We start from the raw sequence: 25645 nt of genomic DNA, 5'->3' as shown, positions 1-25645 counted from the left end.
TGATGAATTTTGCATCTAAGGGAACGATGAAAGCTATGGAAAGAAAAGGACATTTGGTTTACCCAAACTGCATCTCAAACAGCAAAGTCTATAAAAATTTGGTCTAGAAAAACATTTTGCTTTGATATATAAATTAAGAGAAGAGAGACTCCTTTGCTCCCCCCACTCCACCCCCATATTATTTTCATTGAGAAATATTCACTTCAAGTAAAAGCTGTAACATAAACAGTGCAAGTATTTGAATAGGGACTTTAAAAAGAGAGTTTAACAATAATGCTTTTCTAAATTATGATAAAGTTCTCTTACCTTTCTAACCATGGTCAGATCTGGCTGCTTGGTCCAGGTCTTGTTATAAATGTCATAACACTCCATAGAGCATAGCTCCCTTTCTCCATCCTCACCTCCCAGAATATACAGAATTCCATCAATCTCTACCAAACCAAAATTATGTCGTGCCTATAGGAGACACCAATAAACACTGTAGTAGCATATTTACAGCAGTAATTGTTGTGTAATCATTTTTAACACTTGCCCTACCTGCAGAAGTTTGTAACTCAGATCACCTCTGTTTAAAAAAAAAAAAGTCATGATGCAAAATATCAATCTCCAGAGCAAGCTTTTAATTCTCTAATTTAATATAAGAACATAATACAGGACAAATAAGAGCATTATGTTAAAACAGAGGTTCAGCAAGTGAATTGTAGCATGTTTCTTTAGTATTCAAGTATCTGAGCTATGGACCATACTCCATTCTTCAACTAATCCGGAAGCAAGAATTTCCCCTTCCAGTGACCAGGTCTGGCCAATCAATGCTGCAAACAAACAATCTGCACCCATAATTCCCCATTGGTCCAGCTCTCTGGGTGGTAGCAGTGGTGGAACCTGTAGTTTAGTCTGAGTACAAGTATTTTTAAACACGTTTTCTCTAACCTTATTCAAAGTAGGCTGTAAAAACACTGCTACAGGTTCCACCATCATCACCAAAAGAGCTATGCTAAGATCTTCTCAGGTGCAAGGATAAGTTATTTAATAGGAGGCCTATGGTGAAGAAAATTCTGCAGCACAATCAACTTCTTAAATAAAATAAAATCCCATACCTGCTTAAAAAAATCAACACCCCATAAATGTGACTTTCAGGACCTAAATTCATAAAAATTGGAATAGTCACTTTTTGATGGCAGCTAAAACATGAAAAAAGAACCCCCCATCCCCACCCACGAAGCCAAGCTGGCAAGTTTATGATAAGGTTCTAGACACTATCTATGTGTTGCTCTGCCCCCATTTCCTGCCCATCCTTCTGCATGGTCCAATCCTCTCATCATGTTAGATTCTCAATACTATTTTTATATATACACATTTTTTTTTTAAAAGGCCAATAAACTCTAATGGGTTACTTCATGAACAGAACCAACCACCAGAGTTCATAAGGAATTCTACAGCTCAGCTCCATAGCTAGTTCTTCAGTAACAACCAATGTTTTCCAGCAGCTGCAGTTATTACTAATCCAAGCTTGGCATCTAGGAAATATACAAGAAAAAAAATCTGCACCATGGCTTTGGTTGGATCAGGTGCAAGCAGCTGGAAAATCAAATTGGTCTGACCTATATACTTCATCCTATAAGTACCATCTGTCCATGGTACTTATAATGAACCTCATCAACATAGCATCTGAGTGCCTCCAAATCTTTTAATGTATTTATCCTTACAACATTCCTGTTAGGTAGGGAATTACTATCATCATCATTTTACAGACCGGGAACTGAGGTACAGAGAGGCCAAGAGACTTGCCCAAGGTCACAGTAGAAGTTTCTGGCAGAGCAGGGATCTTCCAAGTCCTAAGCTAGTGGTCTAACTGCTACGCCATCCATCCTGTATTTTTCAAAGGAAAAATAAACCCCCATACAGTTGGATAGTGATCTTGCCTCGTTCATTGCTGGCAAGGAACTCCATGAATTGGTATCAGGATCATATTTTTCTCCAGAGCTCAGAGTTTCCTTATTTTCATCTTGACCTCCAAGTACAAACAAAAATCCTTCTGTAAAACAAAGTGCATGTGAAGTTTTTAAAATGGAAGTCACACCAATACTTGTCACAGGGCATTGAGCTACATCTTGGAAATCACGGGTTCCTAAAAATGCCTTATTGAACTCCAGACTGGCAAAGGATGTACTTTTCCCTGTGGTTTAACCCACCAGTGCAGACTCTACAGGCAAATTCAGCACTGGTGTATCCAGTGCAACACTACTGAAGTTATAGTGTGGTTACTTGAGTAAAACATTCCCATAGCGACAGATTCAGCAGACTCCAACAAAATATCAAATTATGATTCCATCAGAGGGAATCCTCACAAAACAAAGCAGCAAACTGGGGGAAGGCGGGTGGGGGAAACAACAGGCTTGAGTGCAGCTTGCTCTAAGAAAGCAAACTACATTACAAACTATACCCCATTTTGACAATCTGGTGAGTTTACACTCCATTGGCTTAAAGTAACATGCTGTCATTTACCTGCTGAGAGTACTCCATGGTTGATTCTTGGAATACTCATAGGGGCAAGTTCAATCCAGAGTTGCCTATTAGGATCATAAAGAGGGCACATGCATCGCATCACAGCTGTTGGTTTCCGTGACCTGAAAAAGGAGGAAATACAGATGTTCTATTTTATATATGTATGAATGAATACTTACAATGCAGGGTCACTAAAATTGCTTGCTCAATCAAGTATAGATTCATAAACGTGTGCATCTGGAAAATACCGCAAAGACATGGTCCCAGCACAAAAGAGCTTACAATCTAAGTTTGTAAGCATACAAGCAAGAGGGAGGGAGGTGGGGAGAATATGTGATGCAAGGTAATTAGATATGGCCCTAGCCAATGAGGAATTTTATATAAAAAGCAGAGTATACTATCAGAGAACATTAGTATTTCTTCTCCCAGTAGAATGAGTTTTAAATGTAACTGAACAGGATGTGTTACTGAGTTTTTATCAATAGTGAGTTAAGGTCAGAGCAGGGTCAGCAAAGAACAATTCCCTCCTCCCAACCCCACAAAATACTTGAAAAAGGAAAGGAGAATGGACATTGTCACCTTAAATTGCAATGTAACAAACAAAGAATCTACTTTGGCACTGCAGGTAGGTCCTGATGCTAAAGCAGAGATTTGATATTTTATTAAAATGTAACACTGATCTGAAAAAAAAAAAAACCCTGTAAAGTAAGTGTTACTTTTGGTGTTCCATATTTATTCTTATTCAGGACTTTCACATCAAACCCACTCAGTTTACAAGTCTGAACGAAATTTTTCTGGCACCAGCATATGGCACCACAAAAAGTGAGGCAGAAAGCCGAAGACACAACAACTATCAACACTGTTTTAATCCAAAGTTTGCTATGGAACCACACTGCTATTATAAGGACTCTCAGAAACCTCACTCAGCCAATCAATGGACTTATGATTAAATTTGATTAGAATAGTTTGTTTGTATGGTGTCTAAGGACTATGATAATGCTAAATATTTAACAAGTATTAAAATACAAATAAAGATGGATTTTCAGAGGTTTAAGTTAAGTAGCTCATTCACTGAAGAAATTTGACATTCTAAAATGGATCAAACATCAGGGTGTTCTAGGCACATCTAACCATGCTAAAAAACAAGTTTTGTAAATGTGCCCAATTAATTCAGCACTAAATGGGCTAATATTAACTTCACTTCTTTATCATTAGTAAGAACATAAGACTGGCCATACTGGGTCAGAGTAAAGGTCCATCTAGCCCAGTATCCTGTCTTCTGACAGTGGCCAATGAATGCCAGGTGCCCCAGAGGGAATGAACAGAACAAGTAATCATCAAGTGATCCATCTCCTGTCACCCATTCCAAGCTTCTCGCAAACAGAGGCTAGGGACATCATCCCTTCCCATCCTGGCTAATAGCCATTGATGGACCTATCCTCCATGAACTTATCTAGTTCTTTTTTGAACCTTGTTAATAGTCTTGGGGAAGTAACCATTCACAACATCCTCTGGCAAGGAGTTGCACAGACTGACTGTGTCGTGTGAAAAAATACTTCCTTTTGTTTGTTTTAAACCTGCTGCCTATTAATTTCATTTGGTGACCCCTAGTTCGTGAGTTAGGAGGAGTAGCAAATAAAAAATTCCTTACTTTCTCCACACCAGTCATGATTTTATAGACCTCTATTATATCCCCCCCTTAGTCATCTCTTTTCCAAGCTGACAAGTCCCAGTCTTCTTCATCTCTTCTCATATGAAAGCTGTTACACATTCCTAATCATTTTTGTTGCCCTTTTCTGAACCTTTTCCAATTCCAGTATATCTTTTTTGAGATGTGGCAACCACATCTGCATGCAGAATTCAAGATGTGTGTGTACCATGGATTTATATAGAGGCAATATGATATAATTTTTATGAAAGTTACCATCGTCCCACTAATTGCTTAAATAGTGCAAGTCATTTCTGTCAGTAACATACTGAATACTTACACTCTTTCTTCACCACCAACAGTCACTATACACTCAGAATAACCTCTGGGCTTGAAAGAGGCTAACATTGCCTCCCCCTGCTGTGGTGGAGTAAGTGGAATGTTGTTACATTCTTTGACAATCTCCCGTACCAGTGGTTCGCTCATCATCTGCTCACGCAAATAAGTTGAATCTAATCCTGAAACCCACACTGCTGACATGACATCCTTCAGGTGAACCTAGAGAACCAGAAAAATTCAATATTTCCAGAACAGTTTAAAAAACAGAATTTTGTTCACCATACTTTAGAATATAGCTTCAAGAGAATTCTTATGTGATGTATTTATTTTATACACAGAAAATACTGAAAAATATTTTATGGATAAAACAACTTTCTAAATAAAACTATTTTAGTAAGCACAGTTTAAGTCTCTAGGTCTTGTGGCAAACAATGGTTACTTCCCCTCACCCAACAATAAGCTCATACATCAAACACACAAAGACTAACAACTTCATTCAGTGTTTTTATCTGCAATAAGAAGGGATGCAGCTACAGTATAAGCAAGACTTCAGCTCAACAGCCCCAATCTACTTTCCATCTATATACACAGTGTAATATCTAAATCCTAGAAATGCAAGAATACAGGAAAAAGAAAATTTATCTACACTGTATTCCCATCAGGGAACTTTAAACAAGCATAGAATGTGGGCCCAATTTACTAAACAGACTACTTAATTTAGTGCATCCTAACCTTTCTTAATTCTGAATCATGGGAGATCCATCTAATTACTGCTTCAAATACATATCTTTCATTTCCAACATTCAGCTTTTCCAGGGATAGCACTTCTTTCAGTTTTTGGGGACTCAGTTCCAGGAACTCCTCTGTGCTGCTGACATCTCGGAAGTGAGTTTCCAGATACTCCGAGGCAAGGTAGTAAACGTGATGCAAACAATAGTGCAGTGCAAAGTCTCGAATACCAATACAGTTCTCAGCAGCTACACAACCTTCTAAAAACTCACAGCAGAGAGTTTTAAGATCTGTAAGAAGCAGGAGATCAGCTGCCTGCAGAACATCTTGGATAGTGTCTTCATTTAGCCTGATCTGCAAGAGTTTGTTGTAAAAAGTTACAACTACAATTCACAATTCTGTCTGATATAACTTTATAACTGGTTTCAGAGTAGCAGCCGTGTTACTTTGTATTCACAAAAAGAAAAGGAGTATTTGTGGCACCTCAGACACTAACAAATTTATTTGAGCATAAGCTTTCATGATGAAGTGAGCTGTAGCTCACAAAAGTTTATGCTCAAACTTTATAACTGATTCTTAAGGCTGGTCTACACTATCACTTACGTTGATGTTCACACTTACCCAGGGTATGAAAAAGACAGCCCCCTAAGTGACGTAAATTACATCCATGTAAGCGCTGTCCACACCTTATGGAGGTGAAGTAATTATGCCAACAGAAGAGTGCTCTCCTGTCGGCATACCTTGTCTTCACCAGATGCGCTGCAGCTGCGCCAATGTAGGCTTCAGTGCAGACTTGCCCTTAGTGGCTGAGTAATGGAATATAACACAGGTGTAGAGGATGATTCGAAACTACCATGCAGAAGGATAAAGCCACTGCTGGTGGGCAACTTAACTGGGGAGAGGGAGGGTGAAAGCTGGGTAGAGGGCATCTGAAGGGGTGTTTTGTCTGAAGGAACCATGAAATTGGTAAACTCATCTGGGAAAATGAACTATATTTTGCTGGTAAGACAAATCAGTACACGCAGAAAAGAGACATTACAGCCCCAAATGCACTTTTTTCTTCTTTATTGTGGCCTTGATGATGAAACTATTTTTAAAAAAATGGTTTCAGCTAACCAAGAGCCGATGCCACCTGATGCCTGTCTGAAGACCTGTTTGAAATTAATTTGGCAATGTCAGTCTGGTTCCTGATGGACAAAAGTGGATTTTAATCTGAGTTTTGCTGGGAGTCTTAGTAGGGACTAGGGAGGACTGAACGGCTGTGGAGACAAATAGAACTTTGCCAGCCTTAAATGGCTGGAGTTGATGGATATCGGCAAGGCAATGAGGTGGGAAGCGTGGACTGCCCAGATAGAAAATGTTCTGTGGGAAGGTCTTCAGTCTCCCAATCCAGACACCTTTCACAAGTATCAAATCACACATGCTTTAAAACCAACTCAGTGAAGAAACTAGTAGGGTTTTTCTTTTTTGTGGGTTTTTTTAAGTTTAACGTTTATTGTTTAAAGTTTGTTTCTTGGGATACATGACATTAAGCAGAGCAAGAGAAGCACATCTGAAGTGCTTACAATCTATTTTTGGTTCATACCAGTAGCCTGCATTCTGGCGTACAGAAGTCATTTCATAGCAAAGACTTAAAGCACAAAGTTCACTATTACTGCCTTTTTTGGATGACAGGATAAGACAAAAAGCAGGGGTTTATCTCTAAATGGTACTGCTGAATTAGACAGAGAGAGATGCAATAATTCTGTTAAGCACCGTACCTGCCCACTGAAGATGTAATCCAGTATCTCTCTCATGATTTCGACAGAGATCCCTTCGAGTTCAATCTTATATGTAGATCCATCATCCTTTGGAGGATTATAGTTCAATTTTGTTCTGGGGGGAAAAACAATAACCAATGAGTCCGCAGTATCTGATTACCAAAACATCATGGGTATCATGGGTAGCTTCTGCCTTGCAGAAGCTCTCAAAGCAAGGTACCAGGATATTGTTAGAAGAAAGGTATTTTTATGATATCCTACACAGATACCTGAGCATTCCAACAGGGTGAGGGGATCGGAATCTAGATGTAATGTATATAACAAACAGACTTTATACCAGCTATGTTGGAGAAATTAGGTTAATATAATTTAAGAGGCTAGTCCGATTAACCAGTAATCATGATTATGGCTACATTTTAGTCACAGGTATTTTTAATAAAAGTAATGGACAGGTCACAGGCTGTAAACAAAAATTCACAGCCTGTGACCTGTCCATGGCTTGTACTATATACCCCTGACTAAAACCTGGGTGCTCAGGGGAGCGGGGCACGCCTAGGGACTCCACTAGTGCTGATCTTAGCATCAGAACCCACCCTACTTCATTGTATGGACTTCACACAGAAACCCTCCTATTAATGAGACAGTGCTGTTTAGAGGTTTCAGAGCTAACCAAATGTACGACTGTCTTAAACAGTGTCCTGTTTCAGGCCATAATAATGGTTAACCTGAAATCACTTACTTCAGCCCAAATCCAAAAAACAAGAACAGAAAAAAAAAAAAATCTTGAGAACATTGTACTTTTACAGAATGGGCGATTATGTTTTAGAGAAAAAGTACAAATATAAGAAGCCCAGAAACATATATCTATTCAGAACCATGCAAATGCACACTGAATATACCCCTTTCAACCTTAATTCTATCCCCATATTCTACCCTGAGGACAACTGGAAACAATTAGACCACATTATCTATCCATTAGACAGGTTAACTTTATCAGTGAGCACAAAAATGTTAATAGCTTACTTTTAATCTTAATTAATTTATGTGATAGATAAAGTGGTCTTGGAATTTCTATTTGTTCTCAGTGTGTGAAAAAAAGGTAGGTATAGGTATGGAGGCTGGGCTGTGCTTAACTGTGAATTTCTGTAATTTAATTTTAAAAGATTTTGAAATTGTTTAAATAGAGATGTTTCAGCCAGTAAGTACACACGGATGGTAGAATAGCAGATATTTAATTAAAATTCCCAGGACACTGATTTATTCCGAGTGTCTGAGTTGCATACCTGCTGCATAGTCACATATCTAAGTGATTGGGGAGGCTGACAGCTGTTATTAGCAAACCAGCATGCATTGATTTACATAATTGCAGTTTGGTTGTTTCAGTCTCTAATTTGGGAATAGGCAAAGGTCTTTTCTCTGATTGGCTCCTATACAATTCTCCGAACTTTGGAGTTGTTTGGCATCAACAGATAAGACTGCTTCAGCTTTTCTTATGTTAACTTAAGGAAATACAACACTAAGATTTACATGCAAGGCAAAAAAACAACAACAACAACAAAATAACACCCCAACATATCAAAACAGCAAAGAAAACATTGTATCAACCAGTAAAAAGGGAAATTAGGGTAAGGAAGAAGGGGTAAAGTGGAGTTTTTGTTTGTCCACTTCTCAACTCGGCCCTCCCCTTCCAGAGCACCAATCTTTTTCCCTACCAGAATAGCTGCAATATTTGTTATTACATTGTATGCCCTGGGAGTAAGTACAGCCTCTTGCTCCAAATTCACCTTTGAAAACAGTGTAAGCAAAAGTATATTGTTATCCTGGGGAGAAGAGCCCTGCTGACTGAAGTGGAGAGAGAGATTTCTATAAGAGGAAGAAGAAAAATAAGGGAGAAAGGTTAAGAGGATTTTTTTAAACTATTTTCTTAAACCATTTAATTTGCAACAGGTTGAGAGCATATTTTATTAGGGTATTTTGAGAATTTGTTTTCCCTACTTTCACTTAAAATTTGAATACAGTGCTTAATTTCTAATATCAGTATAATACCATGAAGTTGCTTCCTATTTATTCAGTAATAAATACAAAATGTTGTGTGCGCAATTATATATAGATACCCATAAATAAATAAAATTATGAAATCCTGTCTTCCTGTTACGAAGCCACAGTGCATGTAGGATATCTGAAAAAATGAGCCAAAAAAAGTGTGTGATATCAGATGTGCAAATCCAGAATCTGCTCTTGAAAAACAATATGAAAAAGACAATATGAAAAAACAGAATGACAGCTGTTTAGTAAACATATAACAATTCACATATATAAAGGAGTACTTCAGATGAAAAGAAAAGGCCCATGTTTAAGGAAAAGTCTGAAGTTGACCAGAACCACACATTCACAACCAAGGGTATACAATGAGTTCAGCAGATTCATACAATTTCAAATCAGTAAAACTCAAAGTGACATTACTCTTGGTCAATTTAAGTTTGATCCTTCTAGGCACATCTAGAAATAAACATTTTACTTAATGACATATCCACCTTCCATAGTGCTGTGACACTGGGAATACCTTTCCCAGACCTAAAGAAGAGTGTTGTGTGGCTCCAAAGCCTGTCTCTCTCACCAACAGAAGTTAACCAATAAAAGATATTACGTCACTCATCTTGTGTCTCCAATATCCAACCAAGTCAGACACATTTGTGAAAGGGGAAAAAAATATGAATAAAATGCATAGCTTACTTATTGTGAACTGACAGTAACAAGATAGCAGTATATATTTCTATAGTAGTAACACCAGTTATAATACAGTTTTAACCTTCAGAATGCTGGCATGTTCCTCAATGACACACACACACACACAAAAAAAGCAGCCTAAGTGGAGGACATAGATATTATGTCTGCAAAGGCTCCACACTCTCAAAAAAGAGATGCAATTTCAGCCTTTTTTAAGAGTACTGCCCTATTCTTGTGTACCTCCACTGATTACAATAAGGAAGTCTGGGGCGCAGTCTTCATGGCGAGTTATTTTACCTTCGATAGGTTACAATAAGAAATAAATCTTGTCTTTGAAACTGAACAGTAAATAAATAAGTTTGCTAGTCTCTAAGGTGCCACAAATACTCCTTTTCTTTGAACAGTGAAAAATTCTCAGCTACTTTATCTCACATTGAAAACCACCCAGCTTCATAAAAATGCCTACAAAGCTATTGTAGGATGGCAAAAAACAAAAATCAAGAAATAAATACCTACAATTTCTCACTTAAAAAACAAACAAACACACACCTTCCTTCCCGGATTATCACTTTGCACCAGAAAGACTAAACTATAGGTAGACCAGCAAACCCTCCTAGCATAGACACATCTTAGATCAACAAAAGAGATTTGTTTTGCCGGTATAGTTTATACCAGTTCCTTGAAAAAAAAAAAAAAAAAAAAAACTGTATCAGCAAAAGCACTTTTTTGTTGGTATAACTGCATCTACACTTGGACTTTGGGCAGTTCAGGAGTATCCTTTACCAACACTGCTTTTCTGACAAGTTTCTAGTGTAGACCTAGCCTAAGGCTAAAACATGTTTGTCGTAGTGACTCAATCCCAAATTTTAGAAAGTGAGCTCTACTCAATACTAGTTAGAGAGATTTGACATGTCAAGGCAATACTCCAGACTCCCCATCAATAATAAGCATTGAAACCTCCTCTGCAGATTTAGGTACAAACCTGCTCCACGCCAAGACACAATTAAGGCTAACTTGGTCTCCTCCCAATTCAGGTCCCACATATGGGTTTGAGAGACATCAGAGCACCATCTCCCCACATTAACACTAAGTCTTGTTTAATTTTACCATTAAAAAAGCTAGACATCTGATAATGTGTTTGGGTTTATACCTGTAACACTCTCCTCTCATTAGGCTTGAATTTTGCGCGTGCAAAATTTTTTAGATCATATTATAAAATAGGTCAGACATAGAAACATGATGGAGCAGTTTAATACCACCCACTTCCTCCTCCAAAATACATGTTACAATGAAAGAAGTAGGATTTCTTTTTCAGGTCACACCCCGGCCCTTTGGCAGCACACATGAAAGATATTTGTCTTCACCACACCCTGTAAAGAGTGCCAGCTTTCCAAATATTTTGCCTACGTACTTGGTTTTTAGGTGCTCTGTAACGAATGAGCAATGTCAGATCCCAAGGCAAATAATCCACACAACAGCTCAGTGTAAAAAATAAAAAAGGGGAGGGGGAGGGGGAGGGGAAAAGGAGAATTTTTTTTTTAATTATTTTTTATTTTTTGTTTTGTAAGGAGGAGGAGAAGAGGATTGCATATAGTTTAAAGCTTTTCAGAGTATAGAAAAATTAAGTTTGGCTAAAAATTAGATAATTAAGTGTTTGCATATTAGAGGAGGAACAAGACAATTCCTTCAACAGCAGCCACAGAGACAGTTAATACATAGCATTCAGCATGTTTTTCTAGCACTATCAGCATTTCCAAGTTAGGGCCCCACTTCTATAATGTCACTGGAATTTTTGATTCATTTTACTGTGTTTTAAAGGCATTGTGCTGGATCATGATTTCATTTGCCCCACTAGAAATCTGATAGTATTCTGCTGCAGTCAATGGATTTAAGATTTACAGCCAGTGTGGATTGGAATCTGGCCGTCAAGCCTGAGGCCTTCTCTATAGTTGAAATTTAGCCATCAGCGGCAAGATGGATTGATTTAAATCACCATGTGGAAAGCCTTGATTTAAATCATCATTTTAGTCAACTTTTCTATTTGTTCTTCAGTTATTTTCTAAAAAAAGATATATCAACCAGTGAGAATGTAACTACTAAAATATGTTGATTTACAACTAAACAGAGCCTTTCTATTCGATTTAGTACATCTTCTTTGCTACCTAGGAGGGTAAGCTGTAACTATATACATTTATTTAAGCAATTACATAGCTTACTATTTTCAGATTCTTATTAGCTGTACATTGTTAGAAAATGGTGAATGATGGGTGGAATCAAATATTCATAACTTGAGAACTGAGCCAAGCAAAGCTTAGGGAAAGAGACTATAAAATAGGTGCATGAGACCACTGGGGTGAGCTCAATGGATGATCCTGATGATGGTGTATCCTGGAGTCAGAGGCTGGCTCCCAATGCCTGTGATGATTTTTCCAGTCTCTTGCACCCAGTAGGATAGCCTCTAGCTCCCCCACAGGATCAAGCCCTTAATATAGTACATGACCTGTTGAGACATATTTATAAAGCTTGATCTCAAAAGTTAGATGTTTTCCCCTGATTTTTCTTTATATAACAGAGAAGTAGCCTTTAACTAAAGTTTTTCATAAAGGTTTATGCGGATTCAGCATATTTTTTTAAAAAGAAAAATTATAATTTAAATAAAAACATGAAAAATATCCAATATAAATTTAAAAAAATACATTTTGATCCCCCCCCCAAGAAAATCACTTCTTTTTATCCACCCTTATCAGTGGGCAGAAACTACTTAGCTATGCCAGTGCAAAACCCAAGCACAGACAAAGAAGCTACAATTTGCAACAGTTGAGTTCATCTTGGTTCTAAAGTTAGATAATCTCAACTGGTACAAATTGCAGTTTTCCTTGTCTACATTTGTGATTTGTACTCATGTAGCTGCACAGGTTTCTGGCCACTGATGGAGAAAATCACAACTAATCCCAACTAGAAAATCTTGTCCACCACAAACACACTCATTAGTGACAACAGGCATATCTGAAAGTGTCGATCACAGCTTGTGTTCGTTTGAACTGTGATCAGAACCAATTCAGCTATGGGTACATTCTGCACATAGACAATCCTTAACCTTTTTGTGTCAATGCATTTGGAAAGTGAACTGAACTATTCTAAAGTAATCTTTAAAAAACTACAAAAACCCATACAATATTATTCAACAGGTAACAGCTTAGCTAGTATTAAAAAAAAGCTAGTCGTCATTATCTCTCTTTGATGAACTTTAACTTAGAGTTTCAATTATAAAGCTTCAAGCCATCATTCTGCTGCAGGTGCCACCTAAATTTGGCCATTATATAGCTCATGTTTTCTAACTTCCACTTCATAACAACTTGAAGTTGAAAATAGCTTGCAGATTCTTACTAAAACATTTCCATATGTATTAGGCATCATTTTGAAACTATTACTTGTCTACTTTGTCGTCTCCACTTCTGTTCAAAGGATGCCATGCCTGGAGTTTGGCTCTTAACCACATGAGCTGGGCCTTTGCCTTGCTTAGAAATACAAACTGTCTGCCAATTTGTTCACTCTGCTCTCAAACATCTTACCAACATGTACTAGAAAGGAACAAGACCAACTGCAGATTAGGGTTGCTAAATCTACACATTATAAAATATAAGATATATATTAAATATATGAGATGGCAGATCCCTGCTAATAATTTAGAACTTGCAACCTTATGAGATCATCATAATTGGAAAACATTGGCCTTAATGAGTTACCAGAGAGAAATCTATTTTTTCAGGTCTTTATACATGCCCATCACCATGGTACCTGAAAGAAGAAAGCAGCAAAATGCAGCCAACCTTTATAGCAACTGGAGGATGAAGTAGTGTGAATGAAAATAAATTATAAAAAAACCCAATAAAACAGTGTGAAGATAGGGGTGACATGATCATGCTACTCTGTAGATGTGAGAAGGCAGTCAGCTGGACAACTGAGATCTTGGGAGGCTATGAGGAAGGAACATGAGACAGTCAAGGAGAAAAAGAGATCAGATGAGGATTTCAGCAAAGGCAATGATGCACACAGCCAGTATTGCAGAGTGCAAACTCGCTGGCACAAGATATTGGGTAGGTCTACACAGCAAAGAAAAACCTTTGCCAGCTTACTCGGGCTCCAGCCCAAGCCCAGAAGCCTACACAGCAATGAAAGAGCCCCGCAGCCAGAGTCAGCCAGCACCGGGTTTTTCTTTGCTGTGTAGACACCTCCTAAGTCTTGGCTTCAGTGGGTGATTAAAAAAAAAAAGGGGTAAATATTTGCAAAGATAGCTACAGTTGCACTAGATAGAATAAAACTGTAAAAAGGTATAAACCCACATGCCTCAGGATTTAACCTATCATTAAGTATTTGGGATTAAGAATGATTTCCCTTTTATTATTCCATAATGTACACTATAGAGTTTCTTGCATTTTCCTCTACGGCATCTGGTACTTCCGAAGACAGGCTACCAGACACTATAAACTGATGGTCTGGTCCAGGATGACAATTCCTAGGTAGTGACAGGCTGATTTACATAAATAGAAGTGTGGTAGAAAGAGAGTTTGAGATCAAGGAGAAAGTACGTGGAGGAAACAATTGGTCTGAACTGACAAGGAAGCTAGAAGAGAGCGCTATTTGATTCCCAATTGGTTTCTCAAATTTGAATTCTCTTGTCCAAATAAAAGAAAATACAGTAACTACAACATTAAGTGAGGAGTTATGATCCTGAAAAATGCAACTTTAAGCGAAACGATGACAAGTGAATCCAATTTCCCCATAAGAATTCATGTAAATGGGGGGGGGGGGGGGGTTAGGCTCCAGGGAAATTTTTTCACCAGACAAAAGACTTATTTATATATATACACACACATACATACACAGTATAAATTTTAAACAAACAATTTAATACTGTACACAGTGATGATGATTGTGAAGCTTGGTTGAGGTGGTGAAGTCAGAGGGTGGGATATTTCCTAGGGAATGGCTTACTGCTAAATGAAGAACTAGCAATTGGCTGAGCCCTCAAGGGTTAACTCATTGTTGTTAATGTAGCCTCACATTCTACAAGGCAGCACGAATGGAGGGAGGAGAGCCAGGGCTGCCAGTTCACCCTGGTTCCAAGCCCCCACCAGCTCGCTGCAACGGGCTGCTCTTCCTGCAAGCAATGGACAAAGCAGGCAGCTGCCAATGACTTTATAAGTGAGCATTGCACAACTTTAAATGAGCATGTTCCCTAATTGATCAGCAACCTAACGATGAAACAACATTAACTGGGATGACTTTAAATGAGGAGTTACTGTAGTCTCTTTGTGTAGAACAGGCCACTGAAAACAAAATCAAGTTTATCAATTCAATAAACTGTGCATCTAGGGTATTGCACAGACCTTCACCAGTTCCATGGCTCTACATTCTTAAGGACTCGAGCAGTAAATATACATTTTTGGATTGATTGTGTTTAGTATGAAAGATAACAGATTAGTAGACATTCATATCATAGCGACCTCTGTCTCTTTAGTATTACAACTTTTTGTGTAAAATCAAAATGGGTTAGAGGCACAAAGGGATTTAGGCACTTAAATCCAAAATTTAGATTCTTAAAACCCTGCTTAGCTGATGTCCAAATGTCTAGGCACTTAAAATCCCTTAGGTACCTAAATTTCTGCCAGTGAGACCTTCTTTGTATAGTCCTGCTTTAACAAGCCCTAATTAACATCTTCCTTATCAACCTTAGCATGAGCATTGTATACTGCATTACAACCTCATTTTATACACAGTATATCATTATGCTCCACCATGCCCCCATCCAAATAAACACACTCTTAAAAAGCACTTCTCAGGAAGGCCAGACACATTGAGTTTCTCGGCCAAGCTATTTTTTGGGATATGGTAAACCAAATGAAAGTTAGAGGAAGTTTTTCAGAAAGCCAACAACTCAGATAAATTTTCAAGCATGGCGTTTAAGAAGTAACTCCATTTAAGTCAATAGGAGTTTTTACACTGACTTCAGTGGGGCCAGGATTTCTCCCCATCACTTTTAAAACTACTTTTGTGATTTATTCCAAATGTCCTAGAAAAATTCTACCTTAAGACGCAGGGAGACTGGTAAAGAAGATTAAAGCTAAGGTGAAAACTAGCTTCCCATAACATCCCTGGACTACAGAATGGCTTCAAACCCGGCACATTGAAGAATGTATTACCATTGTATATCATGATTTGTGTGTATGTAATTAAAAAGTAACTGAGCTGAAAGGAAGGGTGAGAGTTGAACTTTGGACTGTGGGTAACTATAGGAAATTTCAATCCCTAAAGTTAGTTTTATCAGTACATGTCGGAAAAAAACAAGGCCTTGTATCAAGAGTGCTTCTGCAACTTTAACTACAGCAGAATTTTGCATTAAATTACTTCATTGTTAATGTCACAATCTCATTCAGTTAAAGGAGACTGTTTTCAAATAGAAATGTTTATGAAACATCTATAGAAACCTTTTGTAACTGCAGAGAGCAACTGAACAAATGAACAAATAAAAAGCAAAGAGAAGATTCCAGCACTCATGAGGAAAAAGACAACATTTATATTAGCCAATAAATGCTGTAAGACAAGTGATACTGTGGCTGCTATATTATTTTCCTAATTAAAATCTTACATAAATTCTCGGACTGATTTTGAATAGCACTTGTTTATTAGGTCCAGTGTTAAGCAATGCTTAGAACTAAATGTATACAATGAGTAAGACATTTTAGTCATCTGGCTTCTCAGACTTCACAACAACAAATCAAAATGCTGTAAATCAACAGTACTTAGGATAGAGGGAAACACGGGATTAATAATGTGACACAAAGCCTTTCGCAGTTGGGTCTCCAATTCAAATCCAGTTCAGTTAAAAGTTGACAGAGACAGGTTAACATCCTAAGGTTGTTTATTGTTAATAATGTACATTATAGTAGTGCCTACAGGCCAACTGAGAACAGGGCCCCATTGCACTAGGCACTGCACAAACAGAATAGTAATCAGTCCCTGCCCCTCAGAGCTTACAGTCTAAATAGACCAGACTGACACAGGATAAGGGAAGGAGTACAACACAGGCAGAGTGAATTGTGTAAAGGCAGCAAACATCTTGTTAGTTTCAAGGCTTGTTTTATTTAAGAACCTCCATGAGATGAGTTGGTCTCAAGTTTTGAATGGAGAAGTTTGCACATGACCAAAAATACATAAATAAACTACAGTATTTGTTTGCCTGAAAGCTATTTCCATGAGACTGGGGTTAGAGTTAATTTTAAATAAATTGAAAAATACTGTGTGCTTATTTTTACATATACCAGATTATTGTACTGGAGACAAACCAAATTAGATTACTAGAGAAAAAGTAAGATGTGGTAATAGATATATTACTAAATTAGGAGATTATTTAGTAATAGCACCATGTGCATACGTCAGCTGCAGCTAAGCATAGCGACAGTTTGAAAACGAAGGACAAAAACATGTCCATGTAGCTGAAAGTCTAAATTTCATTTCAAATACAATACTTAACCCTTCAAAGCACTGACTGTATAATAAAGTTTATTTTATCTATAAATATGACCTCAGAAAATTTTTCTTTGTTAACAATAATCCTCACAGGCATATCTACAGCAAGGTCTACCATAAAATAAATGAACTGATTTGATCCTATTAGAGGATCATTTTAAGTCTCCTAGGCTATGTCTTCACTGCAGTCAATTCAGGTGCTTAGCACCCAAGTCAACCTAGATCAGGAGTGAACAGCCATAATGCACATCCCAAATCAAGTTACTGCATCCTCAGTGCTGCAATCACATGTGTGTTGCTAGGAGTCTTGGTCATATTCCATGTGCTGCATGCAGTAAGCTGAGCTGCTATATAATCTTTTCCCCAGTGAATTGTGGAAGAACTTGTCTGTCCTTCTGGGTACATGGGAGCAACTGTGGGAAGGCACTGGAGGATTATCAGCACTCGAGTAATTTATTCTTTGTCCTCAGTGCAAAGTGGGTCAGCTACTAGCCTGAGCACTAACCTACACCCCCCCAGCCAGATCAGCTAGCCTGGAATTTAAAGCATCACAAAACTCAGGTGAGAGGGTTTTCGTGTGTGTGGACAAGTGGGGGGATCAAGGGGCAACACCCAAGTAACAACCTGAGTTAACTGCCGTGGAGATGTACCCAACTGTCCAGCTCAGTGTAAATAGTGTTCTCTTTAATACACTATTACCCAGGTTAGGACAGATAATCTTTGCATGTTACTTACTGAATGTCACTTTTTTTTAAAAAGGCAAGAGAGAAATAACTTTGTAAAGTGCTTTAAGATCCTGTGAGGAAAGATACTATAGAAGTGCAAATTAATTTAAACAGCCCCAACAGTATTGTGAAGTAGAAAAGCATTATTATAGCAATTATACAGATGGAGAAAATGTGGCACAGAGGGCGTAAGGGTTACATTTTCAATGAGTCTCATGCAAGCGCACAGCACTGTTTGTAGGCCTTTGCAGGCCCTTGCTGTTCTGCACATGTAAGACAGTTAAGATTTTCAAAGATTTAGGTATGCACATTGAAAATTATGGTAAAAATACCAGCCAAGAACCTTAGTACAGATGCAGCTTATTCCAGTAAAAGAATGCTTTTGCTTGTATAAAGCTTATACCAGTTCCCTGATGGGAGGCAGGGGATCCGAGAGGTTAGAGTATTGATTGGGCCTCAGGTGACCTGGACTCTATTCCTGGCTCTGTCACTGGCCTACTGGGTGACCCTGGGCAAGTCGCTTCACCTCCCTGTGCTTCAGTTTCTCCCATCTGTAAAATGGAGATAATGACTCTGTTTCATTTGGTACAGCACTTTAAGACGTAATGATGAAAAACCCTATGAAAGGGGTAGGTATTATTATTACTCTAGAGCTTTTACCAGTATAAAAATGTTGTAAGAAGCCATCATCAGCAGTACAGACCTAGCTCTGTTCACCTTCCCTGGGTTGTGTAACAAAGTCCCTTTGGACATGTCAAGATACCAAAAGGGCCATTTCTAGAGGCTGCAAAATGGTATGCTGTAATTCTCCTCTGCTCAAGCCTAGTGATGTACAAGATTCAGGTGCCAGAGATGCAGGTGAAGTCTTCTGCCTCTTGTGGGTGAGAAACTTTGCCCTGGTTACACATTGTGGCATCAGATAAATATGTACATCTATAAAGTGCCTTTGGAAGCACTCACCCAGCCTCCCTGGATCTCACTGCCCTCATAGTATTACAAATGTGATTGGATGGAAGATCATGACAAGCCCGCAGGACAACTCAGCAGTGAAGACCTTACTGCCACTTCAGCCAACGAACATTCACAGATTAAGCAGATTTCCTTTACTTGCATCCCAGCTAATGCAATATGGGTGTCCACAGGGAAGCAAAGGCAGATAGGAACTAGCATATGTAGACCTTCTGTATGGTAAGCCCGTGGAGGTTCAGAATTGCTGAGTATTTGCCAGACCCTTCTTTCCTTTCCTTTAGCAGCTGCTATTTTTAACTGCAGTGGGTAATCTGTCTGTCAGAGGACCAGTGGGAAACCACTGCATCTTTGCCTCCTAACATACATGTGCCTAAGTCACAACTATCAGTCTAAGCAATCCTCATGCAAATCTAAAAACAGGCCATACACCTCTCTCTGTAGCCATGCCAAGCAGAGCCTCTCTCTCTGACACACCCTAAACTAAGTATTTACGTGTTGATTTGGGCAGACAGTACACAGATTTGGAAAATCTGACCAACGACTTGCCCAAGGTTTCAGTGCATGTGACACAGCAAGAAATAGAAACCAGAACTCCAGTCTTGACTCCTGTGCTCTAAGGATTATCTCTACTTCCTCCCAATTTGGTTACATTTAAAGTACCACCTCACATACTGGGTACATACAAATCTGATTTCCCAAGCATAACCACCCACTTCTTCCAGGCTAAGGAAAGCTGCTAGGACTGTTTCATTAATTCTAAACCTTAAACTGGGACCTATACATTGAAGTGAAGTGAACCCATATTGTGTTGAGACCTAGGAGATGGTGTCTGGTACTGAGTTCACAAGACAGACACACAAGGCCTCATTTAGAATCCTTAGTCTAGGCTTAAATTGGATGACTGGCTAAGCAGCAGTTCTGCAGAAAAGGACCTGGGGATTACAGTGAACAAGAAGCTGGATATGAGTCAGCAGTGTGCCCTTGTTGCCAAGAAGGCCAATGGCATATTGGGCTGTATTAGCAGGAGCATTGCCAGCAGATGGAGGGAAGTGATTATTCCCCTCTATTCGGCACTGGTGAGGCCCCACCTGGAGTACTGAGTCCAGTTTTGGTCCCTCCACTACAGAAGGGATGTGGACAAACTGGAGAGAGTCCAGCGGAGGGCAACAAAAATGATCAGGGAGCTGGGGCACATGACTTACAAGGAGAGGCTGAGGGAACTGGGCTTGTTTAGTCTGCAGAAGGGAAGAGTAAGGGGCAATTTGATAGCAGCCTTCAACTACCTGAAGGGGGATTCCAAAGAGGATGGAGCTTGGCTGTTCTCAGTGATAGCAGATCACAGAACAAGAAGCAATGGTGTCAAGTTGCAGTGGGGGCGGTCTAGATTGGATATTAGGAAACGCTATTTCACCAGGTGGGTGGTGAAGCACTGGAATGGGTTACCTAGGGAGGTGGTGGAACCTCCATCCTTAGAAGTTTTTAAGGCCCGGCTTGACAAAGCCTTGTCTGGGATGATTTAGTTGGTGTTGGTCCTGCTTTCAGCAGGGGATTGGACTAGGTGACCTCCTGATGTCTCTTCCAAACCTAATACTCTATGCTTCTATGACTTCAAGCTCCAGAATATCTTACAGTGACACCAAATATAGCAACCATCAAGCAGATCTTAGAAATGCAGTACCATTTAAAAATTAGTATGGTTTGTACAACAATAAATGGGACTAATGTTCACAGCACCTACATAAAAGTTAAAGATGAGCTACAGAGCAAAGTAATAAAATCATTTTAACTTTACCACTCCTTTATGATGCATAAAACTGACCTCATATTATTTTTAAGCTGGTTTTTGCCTTGTTTTTAGACTTTCTACATTTCACACACACATTCCCATAACATCTCAGTCACAGGCTACTTCCTAAATTTTACGTTTAGATGTGAAGAGATAATTCCCTTATTTGCCATGACCTATTTCATCTGAAAGGGAAAAACTACTGAACTGTCAAGTTCTGCTCGACACTTCTGTTCTCCAATGCCAGTACCCTGTCTTACCAGTTTTGCTAAACTAAAGACCCTGAGAAGTCAGGGAGTCAGGCTAGACAGCTGCGATAAGAAAAGGAGAAGAGTATAGGAGGCAGGGAGAAGGGTAGAAGTAGGGAAGATGAGCAGCCTTGGTTGGGGGGTGGGGAGGGGCAAAATTACAGTTGTATCTCAGAGTTTGGTTTGGAAGAACCTGGTTATATGTTGGAAGCTCAAGGGAATTCACTGAAGAGATGAGGAAACTGAGAGAAACATGATCTTTGAGTGTTAAGATATGTCAATGAAGGTTACTTTTAATTAGCAAGTTCCTTGTGAAGGTGGGATTTGTGCCTGAGTAACCTTAACTCTTCTAGCACATTATCAAGGGGTGCAGTGCATGTACTCTCAAAATGCATGATATTTTTCTTCTTCTTCCATAGAGAGCATCTCAAATTGATCTTATGGTATCAATCAATAACTCTAGTCTTTTAGTTAAAAAAATGTATAGGCTTTTCAATTGCGAAAGTAGCCTACTTAATGTAAATAGATACACTGTTACCCTGGTTAAACCAGCCTTGCAAGAATATGATCTCTCTAAACCCCTCTCGGCAGCCTAGTAACCTCAAAAAGACATTAACTTCAAATCCTACTGGGGACTATCTAAAATACTAACAAAAATGAGTAATTCTAAGAAATATTCAGTTGGCAACAAGGCATTTAAAATATTGGGCCAAATCCTACCCACATTACTCTCACTGATTTCAAACTCATGTATTTGATTAGCCTATCACTGACTTCCCTCCCTTAATGTTGATAGTTTTAAAAAAATAATGGATAAAATGCTTGTTGTTACTTATACATCTCATTTTATTTCACTGTCACCTGTTTCCTATACCCTCTCTCTTCTTATCCCACCGTGTCATGTCTTACTTTAGGCCCCAATCCTGAAAGCCAATCTACAGAGCAAATCCTTGTGCTCTTGCAGAGAGTAGGGCCCTAGCACTTAAGTTGAATGGGTAGGGAGTAGTTCTTTTTTGGTCTCTCTACTATCATGCAGAAGTAAAAGTACTACAGAAATAATCATGAAGTCAAATTTAAATTTTATAAAGTTCGTGGCTGTTTCATTCTGTATATTTTTATTTAGTTTTAATTGCTAAGCATGTTGAAGCTATAGTACTGTATGTTCAAATATCACATTATCTGAAGTGTGTGTAGAGTTGCCATAAATACAATAATACTGAAGGGAAACAATTTCTAGAATGCATTTTTCCTTAACCCAAATAAAACAATGTATCTCTGGGTGTGTCTACACTGCCCCACAGTTTGGGCAACAGGGGTGTAAATAGCAGTCAGCAACAAAGTGCTGCACTGTAACTCCCCCATGTGGATGCAGCAGGCACGCATCAAAAGGTTCCTAGTTCACATTAACATAGTCCTGTTTGAAGAGGACCATGTTAATGTGCAGCACATTGGGGTGCACACTGCTATTCACATCTCTGTAGTCCAAACTGTGGGGCAGCAAAGACACGCCCTTAATTCTGACAGGGCTGATGCACGTAGTCAGAACTTTACTAAATACCTTAGGGAAACATGTTCAATATGTGATGCACAGCATTGTTCCAAGATGCTGATCTTCAGTGAGTGTGGGTTCATTTATGTTAAAAACTTCAAACAGTTTGTAAACTTGGACTAAATTAAACTGAAGTAGTATTGCCTGACAGATTACTGTTCAAACAACCATCACACATGTACTTCCCAGAAAGTAGTCAACTACACACGTCATCTACATCTAGCCCAATCTATGCAGATTATCATAACATTTTCTACAGGCAAATGCAACTGGCGTGGATCTGAGCAAGTACCCAAGTATTAACAGAGGCCTGCCATCATTTGGGATTTACTGTACTTTAATAATAGTCAGCCGTATACTGCCTCTTCAGGTACAAGAGAATTAGACATTTTTCACCTGCTAACAGTGGTACAATCCTTTAAAATGTTTAAAAAATAATCATTTTTAGTTCATATACTCTGAGTCACACACTGCCACGTACTGTAAATATCCTGCCATCAAAGGCAAAATTGTCACATCATTGGATTCTTAAGCTTTGACTACACTAGGAAAGTTTCCCACTGCTAGCAATGGCTGCACCTGAACTCAGTGTAATTATGGTTTAATTGTGAGCACAGTCCAGAACAAATTGTTCAGCACCAATTCAGAAACCAGGATTGTGTTGACTATTGTCTATTCTGTCCTACACTTGCAGTTAAACTGTGACCCCCTTGCCAATAACAGCCAGTTTTCGCAGTGCAGACTCCGCTATGGTATGTTTGGTGAGATCCAAAGAACATTTCATTATATTGTTAGGGTAAGAGAACTCCAAAATTTTGTACAAAGAAAGAAGCAGCCCATTCATGTTGTGTTTAAAGTTTTAAAGTTAAAATAGGTGTATTTCAGAACCAATAAGTGTCTGCTGGAAGCTTACATATTGCCAGAAATAAAACATCTGACACCATCTGTGACACAGGCAATATATTTAATACTAAACCAAGCTTTAAAACAAACAAACAAAAAACAACTTTAAACCAACAGTGAAGCAGGATAATGACTAGTTTACAAACCCTGGAAGAGCCAAACTGTCACATGAATTTACAAAAAGCAAATACCCAAGTCTAGAGTGCTGACTTTGTTTAGAGCATCTGACAGACCATAAACCCAGCATTTATAAAGATGAAATTACTTAGCATATGTGCATTGCTCTGAGAGCACTATACAAAGTACATACTATTGAGAACAACAAACCATACTGAAACACTGCCCTTTACTTTCATAATCTCCCTACCACTCAGAATTAACTTTTGTTTTCCTGGTTTGTTGGTTTAAATCATGCCCTTAATATTCCCTAAGTAGTTTGGAAAAGACAAAGTGGGTCAATATCTTTTATTGGTATGAGAGGCAAGATCTCCAGCTTACACAGAGCTCTTCTTCGGGTCTGGGAAATGTAATAGTTTAGGACATATTCTGTTTAACAAACAAATAACCTCATAATAAAGGCATGAGTTAATGCAACAGAATATCACCTTTTCCTCCAAAGGCATTTCAGTTCTACACTCAGTTATATAATTTTAATCAACTTGAATTGCAGCGTTGGCCAAGTTAAACTTTTCTTTTATAAAGCGTTTTTTGGTGTGTTTTAATCACTAAACTGTAGCAGCTCTTTCTTTAGAATGGTAAAATACTCAGAAAAGTATTAAAAGCCTTAGATTTAATTGACAGCATATCTATATAGCAGATTGTGAAACTTCCATCTCAGCTGTTTACAACTTGTCTCCAAAATGCCAAGGGCAATTAGATTTCCTCCTTAAAAACAAAAGCTTTTTTTCTTTTAAAGTTATAGGACCACAAGTACACACAAAAAAACCCACCCACTTTCTAATTATTTCCCCTAGGAGAATGTCAAAAAGCTAAATGCAGGATGTCTCTCCCCTTAATTTTCAAAACTAAACAGGTTTCAGAGGAACAGCCGTGTTAGTCTGTATTCAGGTCTCTCCCCAGCTGAGATTGTGTTTGCCAGGTTGTAATGGAAACAAGTGGATAAGCACTTAAATAAATAATGTTGGTAAACAAAACAAAAATCAGACTTCCTGTATCAATTTACTGGCAGCCTCCTAGGAAAAGATGGGCTGGGCGGGGAATTGGCAGAGCCATCCCACACACACACAGCAAGTGTCCAGGCACTGCAAGGCTGGCGCACGGGGCTGAACTTACTTTCGGGGGCGGGGGGAAGAACCCGCGCTCTGCTGGGCCCCTGTGCCCGCTGCCCTTCCCGCAGGGCAATGGGCTCGCCCGGGGCTCACCTGCCGATGGGGGCCGCGGGCAGGTGCCTCCGAGGGAGCGGAGGGTCTCGAGGCGGAGTCAGGGCCCGAGCAGCGGCCTCAGCGCGGGCCGGGGCCCGCTGCCCCCTTTCCCTCGCGGCCACGCCAGGGCCCTGCGCCCCTCCACCTCCGAAGGCGCCGTCCCTGGGCTCCGGCCCGTGCCCCAGGACCCCGCTCCCGGCCTTGTCAACATGCCCCCGCCGCCCCCTCACCTGATGTAGGGGCTGGCGGCCGCCAGGATGTTCTTCTGCACGGGGATCTCCGCGCCCTCCAGCACCAGGTGGGCGTCGCAGAAGCGGCTCTCCTCGCGGAAGGAGCTGAGGGCCCGCAGCAGGCGGGCGGCGTGCCGGGGGTCGCTCACCGCGCTCGGTCCCGACATGCCGCCGCCCAGGGCCGCGTCCCCACCGCCCGCCAGGGCCGCCGCTGAGACCGGGGCCGGCTCCGTCTCGCCCGGCTGCCGCGTCCCGCTCCTCCGTCCCCCGCCTGCTCGGCTACCGGCTTCCTCCCTCACTGCCCCGGCACCATCGCGCCCGGCCCGGCTCGGAGCTGACATCATCTCCCTGCGCTCGCCGGCCCCGCCTGGCGGGGAGGAGCCGGGGAGCCGCGCGGGGCGGCGGCGGCGAGGGCGGCTCCGGCCTCGGGGCTGGGGAGAGGCTGCCGCCCGGTCCTCCCAGCGCGCCGCCCTGCCGCAGCGCCCGCGGGGCTTCCCGCCAGTCGCTCCGCTCCCGGCCCAACTCCCCTCCTCCCGCGCTGGGGCTGGCCACCCCGCGCCCCTCCGCCTCAGGGCTGAGCCCCAGCCCCCTTCAGTTGACACGGGTCAGCCGGCG

At 40.1% G+C, this 25645-nt stretch overlaps 1 protein-coding gene across 1 annotated transcript in view; it reads right to left on the bottom strand.

Annotated features, from left to right (window-relative positions):
• The window catches only part of GAN (gigaxonin), a 56578-nt gene extending 31233 nt beyond the window's left edge, over window positions 1-25345 (bottom strand). Inside the window, exons 1-7 of the mRNA XM_048816489.2 lie at window positions 25031-25345; window positions 6982-7096; window positions 5225-5575; window positions 4494-4711; window positions 2506-2627; window positions 1923-2035; window positions 307-456 (exon numbers count right to left, since the gene is read on the bottom strand). Coding sequence (XP_048672446.1) covers window positions 307-456; window positions 1923-2035; window positions 2506-2627; window positions 4494-4711; window positions 5225-5575; window positions 6982-7096; window positions 25031-25197 — 1236 coding nt within the window. The 5' untranslated portion in view covers window positions 25198-25345. The remainder of the gene's footprint in view (window positions 1-306; window positions 457-1922; window positions 2036-2505; window positions 2628-4493; window positions 4712-5224; window positions 5576-6981; window positions 7097-25030) is intronic.
• Window positions 25346-25645: the final 300 nt, after the last annotated feature.

The sequence above is a fragment of the Caretta caretta genome, chromosome 12 (assembly GCF_965140235.1).
Source record: "Caretta caretta isolate rCarCar2 chromosome 12, rCarCar1.hap1, whole genome shotgun sequence".
Classification (NCBI taxonomy): domain Eukaryota; kingdom Metazoa; phylum Chordata; order Testudines; family Cheloniidae; genus Caretta; species Caretta caretta.
Note: the sequence above shows the minus strand (reverse complement) of the source record. Positions and strands in the feature narration are given on the sequence as shown.